This window comes from Volvox carteri, assembly GCF_000143455.1.
Source record: "Volvox carteri f. nagariensis unplaced genomic scaffold VOLCAscaffold_22, whole genome shotgun sequence".
Lineage (NCBI taxonomy): Eukaryota > Viridiplantae > Chlorophyta > Chlorophyceae > Chlamydomonadales > Volvocaceae > Volvox > Volvox carteri.
In genome coordinates this window covers 1,721,720-1,735,589 of record NW_003307565.1, presented here as the reverse complement: position 1 = coordinate 1,735,589, position 13,870 = coordinate 1,721,720, and the positions used below count along the sequence as shown (strand labels likewise).

The 13,870-nt window shown below is 58.2% G+C and overlaps 1 protein-coding gene across 1 annotated transcript; it reads left to right on the top strand.

Moving 5' to 3' along the window:
- Window positions 1–226: 226 nt before the first annotated feature.
- VOLCADRAFT_91789 (uncharacterized protein) lies at window positions 227–12,934 on the top strand (the record flags this gene model as incomplete). Its single annotated transcript, XM_002951230.1, has 21 exons — window positions 227–368; window positions 1,643–2,431; window positions 2,571–2,770; window positions 3,013–3,956; window positions 4,597–4,835; window positions 5,196–5,380; window positions 5,824–6,180; window positions 6,664–6,782; window positions 7,313–7,346; window positions 7,407–7,514; window positions 7,779–7,945; window positions 8,177–8,243; window positions 9,154–9,382; window positions 9,776–9,823; window positions 10,249–10,439; window positions 10,622–10,835; window positions 11,159–11,288; window positions 11,598–11,694; window positions 11,727–12,156; window positions 12,381–12,615; window positions 12,874–12,934. The coding sequence occupies 21 exons, from the start codon at window positions 227–229 to the stop codon at window positions 12,932–12,934; spliced, it is 4,986 nt and encodes a 1,661-aa protein (XP_002951276.1).
- Window positions 12,935–13,870: the final 936 nt, after the last annotated feature.

Below are 13,870 nucleotides of genomic sequence, written 5' to 3'. Positions count from 1 at the left end.
ATCACCCTCCAGGGCAGACATGCGGGGCCCCATGTTGCAAGGCCCTTCATACCGCCAGACTCTACCCACGAACAGAGGCTACCTACGAACCAGAACAACCAACGTTGCAACTAACTTCCGTGCTGTAGTAGCTGGCCGCGGAAAAGGCGTCTTAAGATGCTGGTGGAGCGCCTTAGCGCGTATTTGTAGACGTCACGTGTGCTGTACTGTGTACCAGCTACTTCACATGTGTGGGCAAGGAACTCCTTTTTTGTCCAACCATGCTGGCGGGAACCTGAGGCCAGCGCGCATGCCGCAACTGGCAAAAGCCGAGAAAGGCACGGCATGGAACAAGGAAAAACAGGACAGCGGCCGCAGGCACCAGGACGGTAAGGAAAGCCGGTCAGGAAAAAAAGATCTCTCGCGTACACGCACACCATTTAAAATGAGGCAGGTTTCAGTATTTGGTTTATGCAGACATAAACTTTGGGTTGAGCATCCCATCCTTGACTATCCATACTCCAGCATGGGATGTAATCTGCGCATTGAATTTGGGTCGTAAGATAGTATATCAAGGGGGGATTGGTTTCCTATCTTATCCCGACTGCCATTAATAGGATTGCTTGCAATGTGGTATCGAATTTCTGAGCTAAATCCCTGCCGGCATCCCTTCATCCGTTCCTCCTTCCCTCCCTCCTTTCCTCTATACAACCCCCCTTCATTCATACATCCACCCCTCCGTGCATCCCTCCCCTTCCCTCCCTCGTATATTCCCCCCTCCATCCCTCTATACGTCCCCCTTCATACATCCCTCCCTTTCAACCTATGGCATAAAAGGGTTGGTAACCGACCGGTTAGCTATAACCCAAATCGGTCGCTTCGGTAGGATAACCGACATTTCGAGATAACGATCCGGTAACCGACCTGTAGCTTAACCGGTCAATGACCTTACCAGTCGTTACCTTACCGACCGGTCGGTGAACACCCAGCAGGCATCAGCAAACGCTTCGGGCACTTCGGGTTGTACCGAAAGCAGAAATACAGTTGCCGAAGCCGACCCGCTTGCAGAAGTAGGACCACCCGCCTACCATCCCATACGAAAGCTCCTCTGCGGCCGGAAGGGCCGCCCGACGGCCGGAGCCGGCAGTCAATGGTGACAGGAATGGACCCGTTACCGCACCCAAAAATACTCCATTTGCCGATGTCTGCTCCAATGTAACAACTACAACTTAGCTGATGGCCCGTCAGAGGTTTGAACAAGCGGTCCGACTCCGTTCTAGACGGAGAACTCTTACACAGCAAATGCGCAATACTGCTTGATGTGGCGAAATCCACAGTTTTCTGTTACGTTGCTCCGAAGGCAGCTATGTTTTCGACTTGAGTTGTCTCCAACCGTTCTTAGCGACTGGTGCTTTTATGCTAAATAAGGAGAGGATGTTGGAGTGTTGGGGAACCCTAAGGTTTAAGATATGAAACCTGCGTCGGGAAATTTGGAAATTAGCTGTTTGGCGCGAAGTGCACAAAGCCATACTCCCCTTTGCAAAAACACTTCAAATTCATTTTGAAGCAAAATTGATAGCTGTATGAAAATATGAGCTGTTCGCTGACAGCTTTGCTCAGGCTATCACGATGCAACCAGGCGCAACGTTTGCCTCGCACACAGAATCGGAATTGAACCGCAAGGATGGTACGTTTAAGGCCGATAAGATCACCTTGGCAAAATCTTTTTCGGATGAGGCAGGTTTCGCAGCCATCATCGCAGACTCATCTTCGGGAAAGGTCAGGCCACCTTCAGATAATCGCGGCTATGGCGTTGCTGGAGCTGTGTCACAATCCACATCTACAAGTCTCGGCAACCGTGATGACGGCTTGCGTCAGGGCTGGAGCAACCCTAGCTGTGGCCCGAACCATGCTGGACAGCCCGCATATCCCCAGCAGATTCCAGCACCTTCATTGCGGGAGCAGCAACAGAATTCCGCTCCTATGCCTGCCTCCGACTTTGGCTTGATGCCCTGCGCGCTTCTGCTAGCATCCACAGCACCAGGCCAAGGCGGGCACCAGACATGTTGCCACCAGCTGCAGCAGTGGCCGACGCAAAGCCACCTCCCCCTGCAGTCCCAACGGCACATTGCCCAAAACCAACATGTTCCAGATATGCATCTCTGCCAGGTAAACAGCGTTAGTCATGGCCCGTTAGCGCCGTCAGTGACGGCGCCACCGCGGCCGCAGCTGCCGCAAGCGTCCCATTATCATTACTACAAGCACCAGCTTCAGCACCAGCACCATCAGTCAACAATTCCGCAGGAACGCCCTAACCTGCCCCAGGACCACCATAAGACCCATCAGCAACCCCAGCCTCAGATTAAAATCCAAAATCAGGTCCAAAATCAGATCCAAAATCAGAAGCAGAATCAAACGGACACAGGGCTGCCACAGCTGTCCCTGCACACACGTAACCCACCAGAATTGCATCAGTTTCCGCCTGGGTTGCGTCCACATCCTCATCAACAGCAGCAGCTACAGCATCCAAGCTCGCTGCCGCCGCCACCTCCACAGCAGCAGCAGTGGCAGCCGTCTGATTGCGCATCCAGGACGGCGGTGGCCTGCGCGCGACAGGATCAGGGCGGCCCTCAGCTGCCGCTGTACCCGCTTCTGCAGCAGCAGCACCACCACCACCAACAACAACAACAGCAACTACAACAGCACCAGCAACACGGTGGTGCCTCAGGCGCAGCAGGTAGCTGCCAACCGCAAGGAGGAGGTGTACCGGCGGCTCGTCCGAATGTCCCTTGTGAGCAGAGGTACCAGCAACAAGGGCAACAGCAGGGCCAGCAGGCGGCGCAGAACCAGCAGCAGCAGCAGCAACAGCAGCAACAGCAGCAACAGCAGCAGCAGCAGCAACAACAACAGCAACAGCAGCAGCAGCAGCAACAGCAACAACAACAGCAGCAACAACAACAGCAGCAGCAACAGCAGCAGCAGCAACAGCAACAACAGCAACAACAGCAGCAACAGCAGCAGCAGGGCCAGCAGGCGGCGCAGAACCAGCAACAGCAACAAAGGCAACAGCAGCAACAACAACAGCAGCAGGGACCGGCGTTGGGGCAGCAGCTTCAGCCGACTTACCAGCAGGCCCCGAGCAACGAAAGCAGTGACTGCACGGGAATCGCACACCAGCAGTACCCAGGGCAGCAGCAGCGCCAGCACCTGCCAGTCCAGGAGCAGGAGCAGGCGCTACTCCAGGGCTGCCAACTGGAGCCGCCTGCTTCGTGGACCTGTATCGCCGCTGGCGGCAGCGATGATAGCGCGGAGAAGTCCCACGATAGTGGTAGCGGCGGAGGCGGGGGTGCCCCAGGTAATGCGGGTTCGGGTTCCAGCGGGGACGGCGGAGGCGGAGGCAATGCTGGGCGTAGTGGTGGCGAGTCTGGAGACGGAGGATGGCCACAGGGCGGCGGTTTCGGAGCTGGCGGTTGCAGCGGAGGCGTAGGTGGCGATGACGGCGGCGGCTGGGTTACGCACGGCGGGTGCGCTGCCGGGCACGGCACGCCGGTCCGCCGCCATCAATGCAAAAACCCTGATCACGGCATGGCTGCCGCCGCCAACGCCACAGGCGCTAACGCCGTTGCCAAAGCGGACGATGATGGCGACGATGATGAGATCATCCCGACCGTGAATCCCTTCCTCCGTTTCGCTGGCAGCCCGCCGTCTTCAGGGGAGAAGCGCAGCGGCGGGGTTGGAGGTAGCGGTAGCCCGCTGAAGCGGCGGCCGCCGCAGCCGTCGCAGCAGCCGCAGGGACAGCGGTGTCTGCCACAAAGCTCGACGAGCCATGACGAGCTGCAGCAACCCCCGCCGTACCATCCGAAGCTGCCGCGGCCAGCATGGCCTCCGCCACCGCCGGCGGCAGCAGCCGCGGTGTCAAGGTCATTAGCGGTGCCAGTAGCAGCAGTAGCACAATCCCAGCTTCTGGGGGGTCAGCGGTACGCTTCGCCCTCGGTCTCATGCGTTGCGTATCCCCCACTTACGGCGGCGACAGATGGGGCGGCGGCAGGGGCGGCGGCAGGGGCGGCGACGGCGGCGACAGGCGCGACGACGGCGGCGCCAGCGATGGGTTGCTGCGGCAGCAGCAATGATGGCGAAGGGGGACGTGGTCATGCACCGGAACACCATATGTCATCGCATCCGCCGCTACCGCCACCGCAACAGCAGCAGCAGCAATATCGACATCAAGACCTCCCATATCAGCAGAGGCATGGCCAGGAATGGCATCAGCAGGCTTGGCAACAACAGCCGCAACAGTCACACCTGTATGCGCCGCCTCCATCGGCGCCACAGCCGCCGGACCGCCGAATCCCGGATGCCGTCCAGAGTTCTGGGGCGCCGCTGCAACGTTACACCCACCATCATCAACACCATCACCAGCAACAACAGCAGCAGCAACACCATCACCAGCAGCAACAGCAGCAGCAACAGCAGCAGCAACAGCAGCAACAACAGCAGCGACAGCAGCAGCAGCAACAACAGAACGGAAGGCAATCACTGCAACCACAACCAACAGCACACAACCAACAACAACATAAACATGGCCACTACCCATTCCAGCACCACCCGCACCAACAGCAGTATCTTCACCACCACCAGCAACAGCAGCAGATGCGAATTCAATATCAGGGGACTTCGTACCGCGCCAGGCCGTCTGAAGGTGCATGTTTGGATGGTGCTAGCACCTTCCGCAACAGTGGCTGCAGCGGCGGCGGCGGCGGCGGTGGAAGCGGCGGGCCTCAAAATGCTGGCGGCAGTGCAACCCTGCTGCCGCCCGGAGAAGAACCGGAGGCTTGTGGACGATGTCCGTACGACAGGTGAAGTGGAGGAGTCGAGGGACCTGTCGTGCAGTGCCGTACTACTTCAAATATTTAAATCTTTCTCGCGTGACGGTCAGGCCAGTTGCCTGCAGAAGTGATCGACCTTGATCGGCCACGTGACCCTAAGCCTTCAGCCCCGACCTGACCGGTTGACTCGGTTTCCGAATGAAGGTCCTGTTTACTTATTTGAGTAGTTCTGAACCGCCTGCAACCTGTCGTACAGGTGTCCAGGCGTCTATCAGCCTTGTAACGCTGCGCTCGTCTGGATTTGGCCGCCTGCATTCCTTCAGCAACACTGGAAGCAACAACAACAACAACAACAACAACAGCAGCAGCAATACTACCACCACCAGCCAGGTGGCAGCGGAGGCGGTCCTCCGGCGGCGGCGGCGCCGCCGCCGCCGCCGCAACCGGCGCTGTACGAGCCGCTGGGTTACTGGCGCTGCTGCCGCTACCCGGATTGCGGCTGGCGATACTACCCCCACCCCCGTCTACGAGACCCCGTGATGTCGCTGGAGATTGTGGGGGACAATGTATTTAAGGTGAGCGTGATGGGGTGGATTGGTCTATGGCTTTCTCGCGCGAGTGGTGGTTTCGGAGGCGCTAGTGTGTAGCCGCCGCTTAGCAAAGCGTTTTTTAGAGCTTTAGAGCTGTAACGCGAGGGACTTTGATAGTGAGGGGCACGGATTGGGGATTTAGGACGTGGGAGTGGGCGGGTTGTTGTGGGGTTGAAAGGCATGCGAGGAGAAGGGGACGGAATCCGCCTGTGGACTTTGCCGTTACGGGTTAAGGTAACCACATCCAGGCGGGTTACGACGATGCACAGACGATTGACGAAAAGAACCACCCAAACGGGAGGGCAGAGAGTAATGTTTGACAGAAATATGTTTCTTAAATGTCATTAGTGACTTAAGGAAAAGGACATGAAGAGATTGAGGGGTGAGGTGTATTTTTTTGGGGGGGGGGCCCGTCTGTCTCGTCCCAGGTGGTACCCTTCCCTGGAGCGGAGGATGCGGTGGCGGCTGCCGGCGGCGTGGCGTGTGTGCTGGCGGGTGCTGGACTGGACCTCAGCACAGCCCTGACGCCTGCTCAGGCGAGTTCGTTGCTAGCATGTGGCGGCGGCGGTGGCGGCCGCGGTGGCGGCGGCGGCAGTGGCGGTGGCGGCGCCGGAGGTCCAGGAGGTCCAGGGGTGCACCCCAGCGGCGGTAGCGACTTGACAGGTGCTGCGACGGCGGCGACCGAGGCGGCGGAAGCGTCCTACTTAAAAGCGGAGGAGAAAGGCGGTAGTACGGCACAGCCGGCGGCGATGTCGGGCCTGTTAGACGCAGCGGAAGACTTTGACGTGAGGTGGTGTGGGAGTTGTGCGGGGGGGCGCGGGGTGTTTTGCTGGAGGGAGGGGTTGGGGGGAGGAGGGGGCGGCTCCTCTCAAGCGTCTCAGGAAAAGATGGCGCGCTGCGTGCAAGTAAAATCTTCCTTATACACGATGCCCCTCCTTACCCCCCTTTCTTTGCAGCAGCTTTACGTTCGTGGTTCGTCTTTCCCCCTTCTCATCTGCGGTTGGTTTTTTTACTTCACCCCTGCGTATTTGTATTACCTCCTTCCCTTTCCCTTCCCTTTCCGGTCCCCTGACCCTTTCATAGATTCCCCTCCCGTTCGCGCTCCTGTGTTCACTCCTCCCGCTCCCCTCCCCCTTCACTGTTTGCATGCGAACCTTTCCCCCTCCCCTTCCCGCCTCACCTTCCCCTACCGCTCTCTTTTCCCTCCTCCGTGGACTGAATCTGGACGTTCCCCCCCTCCTCCCTGGACTGAATCTGGACTGTGCCAGGACTCCGCGCTGTTCTTCCCCCTGGACTGCTACGAGAGGTTGTTGGCCCCGCTGCCGCCGCACTCCTCGCTCTTTAACGCGGGATCTCTCATTCCGGAGCCAGTGAGACGAGCGTACAGGTACGGAGGGCCCCGTGCGGCCGCCGCCCGTGTAAGGAGTTGTGAAGGAGTTGTGTGGACGTGACGTTCAGTGCCCTCCGAGTAAGCCTGCGTCGGTCACCTGCTGGTGTTGTTGATGTTGATTGTGTTGCTGGGTTGATCGCTCCGTGAAGTCTTGCCCCGATTTTGGCCTTTGGCCTCCCACACCTTACCTCAAACCGCCACAACTTCCTCGTCGCGGCTGCCAGCCAAAGCCACCGCACTCTCCGGTGCACTTTCATCTTCCTCCCCGTGCCGTCCTTCACCACACCTCTTCACAGCGAGTATTAACTTTATCCGAAACCCCACTTTATTCACTCACCGCAGCGGGGGCTCAATCCAGCCCAGCGGAATTGTGCACGCATTTTACTATGCTTGTAGTTCGTAGTTAAGGCGTAAGAAAAGCCAGCCACCGGCCGAAGATACACAAATTACGTCGTTGTTGTGGCTCAACGAAGTTCTACTACTGACTTCACCGACCTTGCCTACCTCACCTTTCTCTGGTCCTTCAGGGGTTGCCTCCGAGAACGCGCGCCACCGGAGGAGGTGGCTGCACGGTTACGTCGCATGCCCCCCTCGCTGCGGTCCGCACTGATGCCCTTTCAGCTCCAGGGAGTGCAATACGGCCTGGAGAGGTACGGCAGGTGCCTCATCGCTGATGAAATGGGGGTGGGCAAAACAGTACAGGCGATAGCGCTGGCGGCATGCTATGAGGTGAGCGACGGGTTTCGGGGCCGGCGACGGGTTTCTTTCTCGGGTCAGTTTGCCTGGTGTGTCAAGCGCGTTTCGACAAGGTTGCCTGGTTGCAACGTAATATGTTTCATGCATATCGTCACGCTGCGAGTTAGTTAGTTAGTTAGTTATCATTATGAACGTATTCGCCATGCGGCCTATGTATCTGCGGTGACGTGCCACCTTCAGTCGTGTCACTGTGTCGTACCTGTACGACGGCTCAACATGGTACGGCATTTCCTGCAGGATGAGTGGCCGTTGCTGTGCATCGTACCTGCCAGTTTGCGTCTGGTTTGGGCGGAGGAGCTGGAGAAGTGGATGCCGCATCTTAGGTACCGACGGGGCCAGCAATATGCACATAGATATACAGGCATACAGACATACGGACATACAGACATACGGTTGCCATCCTGGTGAGCTGCCACCAGCTGTGTAAAGCTCACAAGCCAAACGATATATACGACGGAGGGTTACCCTCATGATGGGACCTGTGCACCCGGTAGCGCCGACTCGCACGTTTGTTACCGTTGGTACCGTTGTTACAAGCTGCTTCTACTTTGCTGCTGCTGCCCAACTCGGCCCTGGTGTACGACTGTATGTACATTCCCGTACTCCTCACCATCATCTTCCCCGTGTACCCTCAGGCCCAGCCTCATTCACGTGATTGAGGGGAAGGCGGACCGGCTCACGGGGCGGATATCAAGGGGGCAGGTGCGGCTTTTGTTGAGGCTTTGAGGTTAGGATGGGAAAAGAAAGGTTTGGAAGTTAGACTTACGACTATTGGATCTGCTGTTTTGAAGTCCTTGTTGTGCTCGTCGTTGTTGTGCTCATCTACTTGCCATTGCTACTCCATTGTTGTTGCCGGTAAAGTCGCTACTGCGGCGAGTACTGTCGTTACGCGGCTTCTCCTTCTCCTCCTTCTTCTTCTTCTTCCTGCTGCTGCTGTTGTTGTTGTTGTTGTTGTTGTTGTTGTTGTTGTTGTTGTTGTTGTTGTTGTGACAATGATGGCGCTCTTGGCGATGCTGGATGAATGGAGGTAGCGGAAAGGGTGGTACGAAAATGCTGGGGTTCGTGCGTCGTGAGCCACACCACCACCTCGCTCTTGACTGAACCGATGATTGCGGTTTGGTGACTGGTGCTGGTGCTGGTGCGGGTGCGGGTGCTGGTGCGGGTGCGGGTGCTGGTGCGGGTGCGGGTGCTGGTGCTGGTGCTGGTGCTGGTGCTGGTGCGGGTGCGGATGCGGGTGCGGGTGCGGGTGCGGGTGCTGGTGCTGGTGCTGGTGCGGGTGCGGATGCGGGTGCGGGTGCGGGTGCGGGTGCGGGTGCGGGTGCGGGTGCGGGTGCGGGTGCGGGTGCGGGTGCGGGTGCGGGTGCGGGTGCTGGTGCGGGTGCGGGTGCTGGTGCGGGTGCGGGTGCGGGTGCGGGTGCGGGTGCTGGTGCTGGTGCTGGTGCTGGTGCTGGTGCGGGTGCGGATGCGGGTGCGGGTGCGGGTGCGGGTGCGGGTGCGGGTGCGGGTGCTGGTGCTGGTGCTGGTGCGGGTGCGGATGCGGGTGCGGGTGCGGGTGCGGGTGCGGGTGCGGTGGTTAATTAGCTCGGGGTGGTGATTCTGCTGCGAACTACAGGTGTTGCCGCGGATTACCATCACCAGCTACGAAATGATGCGACGGCTCACGTGCCCCGTCTGCTCCAAGACAAAGATGGTGCCGCCACCGCCGGCGGAGGCGCCCGGTGGCAAAACAGCGGCGGGCGGCAGCGCCGCCGCCGCCGCCGCCGCTGGCGGCGGCAGTGGACGGAGCGCTGGCGGCGGCGGCGGCGGCAGCGGCGGCGGCAAGGCAGTTTGCTGGGGGCCTGGTAAGAGCGTGACGGAACGCAGAGGGGCAGATGTAGTCGTCGAGGCGGCGGATCCCTTCATCAGATCAGATCACCTGTTCAAATCCCATTGCGGTCGTTACTACGCGCTGCATGGGCTACGAGGGCCGGGGCACAGCCATTACTTGTCCGGCCATGCTGCCTGTCCTTTCCTTCCCCCCCTTCCCTTCCTTTGGACGTGCCAGCTAGTAACTCACCCGTCTCGCAACCCCGCTATGGCCACCTCGCCGCAATGACTACTACACAAGTCATCACTGGTCAGCAAATATTCAGAAATATATTCAGAAATTGTCTTCTCCTGGACTATCTGTCCATCTCTGGTATCTGCTTCATTCGCCAGTGATTCGTCTTACCCCCCTTCCTTTCTGCCCACAGCGCCTTTCGATCCTCCCCTCCGGGAGATAGAACCGCACCCCGCGCGGGGTGCGTCGTCAACCCCCCATAAGCCCGTGGTGCTGCAATGCCAGACATCTACGACACAAATAGTAACGACTCCCCCTTTCCCGCGCTGCCATGCCCGTCCGAACACACCCTAACCTCCCCCCCTGTCTAATCCTGGAATATCTGGAATCTTCCCAGGTATCTGCTTCAATCGTCCGTGGTTTGTCGTAGCCTCCTCTCTCTGCTTTGCCACGTAGTCACACGTCCCGTGTGGAGTTCAGTGGAGTCGTGAATTCATGTATCTATCTATCTATCCATCTATCTATCTATCCATCCATCTATCCATCTATCTATCTATCTATCTATCTATCTATCTATCTATCTATCCATCCATCTATCTATCTATCCATCCATCTATTAAACGCACACCCTCTCTCGCTATTTCTTTCCTTCATTCCGCCATCCAGACCGTTGCATGGCAGCCATGCCCTGGGGTATGGTCATCGTAGACGAGTCTCACAACCTGAGAACCACCAACTCCAGGGAGGCCGACTCACCCCACACGGAGGCGTGTGTGACGGCGGTGGCACGCGCGCGGCGCGCCGTACTGCTGTCCGGCACACCGAGCCTGTCCCGACCGTACGACCTTTACCGTCAGGTACCGCATTAATGTACGACGCGCAAAAAAAAGTAGTCGGTCCGTCGTTTTCGCGTGCATGCTGTCATGTTGCGCTGTGTGCGTGCGTGTGTGCGTGAATGTTGGGGCATGTGGAGATGTTTTTTTGTTGTGAGCGTCCCGGACCGTACCATGCCGTACGTGCGATCTTCACGACGCGCCAGGTGGATGCGCTACAGCCTGGGATCGTGGGCGCCAGCAAACAAGCCTTCGCGTTCCGCTACTGCGACGGCCGAATGGTGCCGTACCGCATCACACCGAACGCCGCCAAGCCCTTCCGCGGCGGAGGCGGAGGAGGAGGCGCCGAGGCCGACGCGCCGGCGGCAGCGGCAGCGGCGACGATGATGATGCCCCCGCGGAAGCGCCTGGAGACGTCTGGTGGGGCATAAAGATGTGCGCTGTGTGTGTGTGTATAGGGCCCTGTATCTGGTGGGAATGGCTGGGTATGTATGTCCGTATGTGTGTGTGATATGGGTGTGTGTGTCTTTGGCTGTACATTCGACGTTGTGTATGAAATCTGTTGCGCCGTACATTTGCGGATGCGTCGTACATCGTCTTGTGGGTGTGCCTGTTTCCGTGCTCCCCCTCATGAACAGCACACTTTTAGGTTTATCTTCCGGTTGCTGGTTCGTATGATATGTCGTACGTTCTGTAACGGCTGCGCTGCTCTCTGATCCTTTCGTACGGCGTTGTTACGGCAGGCGGCAGCCGGCTGTACGAATTGCACGGCCTGCTGACGCGGGAGGTTATGATTCGACGGTTGAAGCGCGACATCATGGCGCAGCTGCCGCCCAAACGGCGTCAAGTCGTACGGCTGCCGTACCCCAAAAGGTATGTTGTACCATGTACGATGTACGATGTACAATGTTTTTATTGTCTATTGTGATTCCCTGTCTCTTTCTGAGGCTAACATACACACACAGATAGTGTTACTACGGTTACTACTGTACGATCCATTATCGTCGTACACACGTAGCCACTCCATGTCGGCGTCGCTAGGGCTTCCTCCCCCCCCCTTCAATCGCGTGCGGTTCGTCTTTCCCCCCCCTCCCAAGTCGGTCAGTTCTATACGTCTGGTACACTCTTGCCCTGGCAGCAGCTTGCATCACTCGTTCACGTGGTTCGTCCTTCCCCCCTTAGTCGGTGCGCATCTCTTCGTCTCATCCTCAATGTCAACACCCTAAGCCACTGCTACGGCAACCGCCACTGCCGCCGTGATGTCTTAACAGCTGGCCAGGTGCGGCACCCAAAGCACCGCCACCACCACAGCCACCGCCACAAACGGATCCCGCTCCGGAACCGTCAAACATTAGCGGCAGCGGCGATGGCGGCGGCGGCGGCGGCCGGGACAGTGAGCGAGGCCGCGGCCGCGGCGGTGCCGGCAGCGGAGACGGCGCGGGCAAGAGGGTGGCGGCGGCGGCAGCGGCGCGCGGACAGGCGGCGAAGCGGCCGCGGCGCAACGGTAAGGTTGGTGCCGCCGCCGCCACCGCTGCCGGCGCCAGCGATAACCGCGCCGCTGCCGCCACTACCAGCCAGCAGAACGGCGGCGATATGTACGAGAATGATGACGACGACGATGACGCCGCGGATGGTGACGGAGGCGGCAATGGAGAGGAGGTGGAGGACCTCGCTGGGCAGGGCTATGAGGATGAGGATGAGAATGACGGGGATACGGACGAGGACGGCGGTACGGCCAACGGTGGGTCGTCGATGGCCTTAGTCGCTTTCCCTGCATCTGCTCTATCTCCATTTTCTGACATTTCCTGGCGGGCTGTGTTTACATGTGTTTATTGCAGTGTAATTACCCTCGACGAGAGCTAGGTTAGTTCATGAATGCATTTATATTTTGTCTTCTTCTAATAAATCTTGTAAACATTGTTAGCAATATGGTTTGAAAGATCTCAACGTACTTTCCTTTTGCAGTACCGGCCAAGGCAGCCGCAGGCGTCGGCGACGGTGGTGCTGACGTCACTACCAACGGAAACGGCAACCAACAGCAACCGCTAGGGGTCAAGACAGAGAATGGATCATCGACCCATGGGTCCAGTAATATGTCCAGTGCCCATCGTACGGCACTCGCGAAGCTTCCAGATGCCATCAGTTGGCTGATCGGGGCGCTAGGTGGCGGCGGCGTGGTTTCGGAGGGAAGCAACGGCAGGTGGGGAAAAATGTTTGTGGGACACAGCGTTGGAGAGGACGGGAAGGCAGGGCTAGGGCCCGAGAAGAAAAGAGGCCGCGGCTGCTTTTGTGGTTTGGAGTGTGCTTTTGGATGGCATGTATTTATTTGGGTTCGGCATGTATGACTTGGATTACACTGTGGGCCGCGAGAGCCGGGGGCCGAAGCCGAAACACAGCGCAAGGGTCTGAGCACACAGCACAAGTCGGTTAGTCTTGTGTGCTCCCGACCCCGACTCAGACTGCCAACACTCTACGCAGCCACTCCACAGCACCTCCGTCTGGAGATGGCGCTGCAGTGAAAATACCACGACGTGCTCCCAGGTCCCGCTAGAGCCAGTCCACAAGTCTCAGCTAGGGCAAAGTCAAAGGCTCTCTGAAACAACCCCCCAAAACACAACCAGCGACACAGGGAAGAAAAACCCGAACAGTGTATGTATGTATGTATGTATGTATGTATGTACGGATAAGCCTACAGGTACTGCGCATCGTATGTGCCCCCACTAGTCTCCATATCGTATCTTTGTATGTATGTATGTGTGTATGTATTTACGTATGTGTATGTATTACTCTTAGCCACATGTGTGCCCGCGTGTATATGGTGGTCGGTGGGTGGGTGGAAGCGCATGCCTGTGTTTTGTTTTCGTGTTTATTCATATATGTAGTCTGCTATATCCAATTGTTGCACTTCAAACCGAATATCTTAATGACCAATATCTACAGGGCCAGAGGCGGGCCTGGCCAACGTAAGCCTACGAAACCCACAGCTACAGCCGCAGCCACCGGAGGTTACAGCCGATATCAGACTGGTGCTACAGCTACAGGAACTGCTGGTGTCGCCGACGGCGGCGGCGGCGGCGGCGGCGGCGGCGGCGGCGGCGGCGGCGGGGTGCTGTCACCCCACGACCAGCTGCCCAAGTTCTTGGTGTTCGCCCATCACAGGTGCGCGGCTAGCTGGCTGGCTGGCTGGCTGGCTGGCTGGGGCCTGGGTGGATGGATGGCTGGGTGCAAAGTTGGCGGCTCAAGGCGTCTGAACACGCAACATTTCTCGCTCTTTCCATTTCGTTCTCGATGTTGCGCTCTCCACCCCATAACACACCATCTGTGCCTTACCTGACATGTTCTTTCCCACACTCATGCGGCCGCCCGCTTGCCTCATTTCCCATCGCCCATTGTTTCCTCTCCCTTTTCTATCTTCTCTTGTCGTGCCCTTCCTCACTTCCTCCCTCACTTGCTCC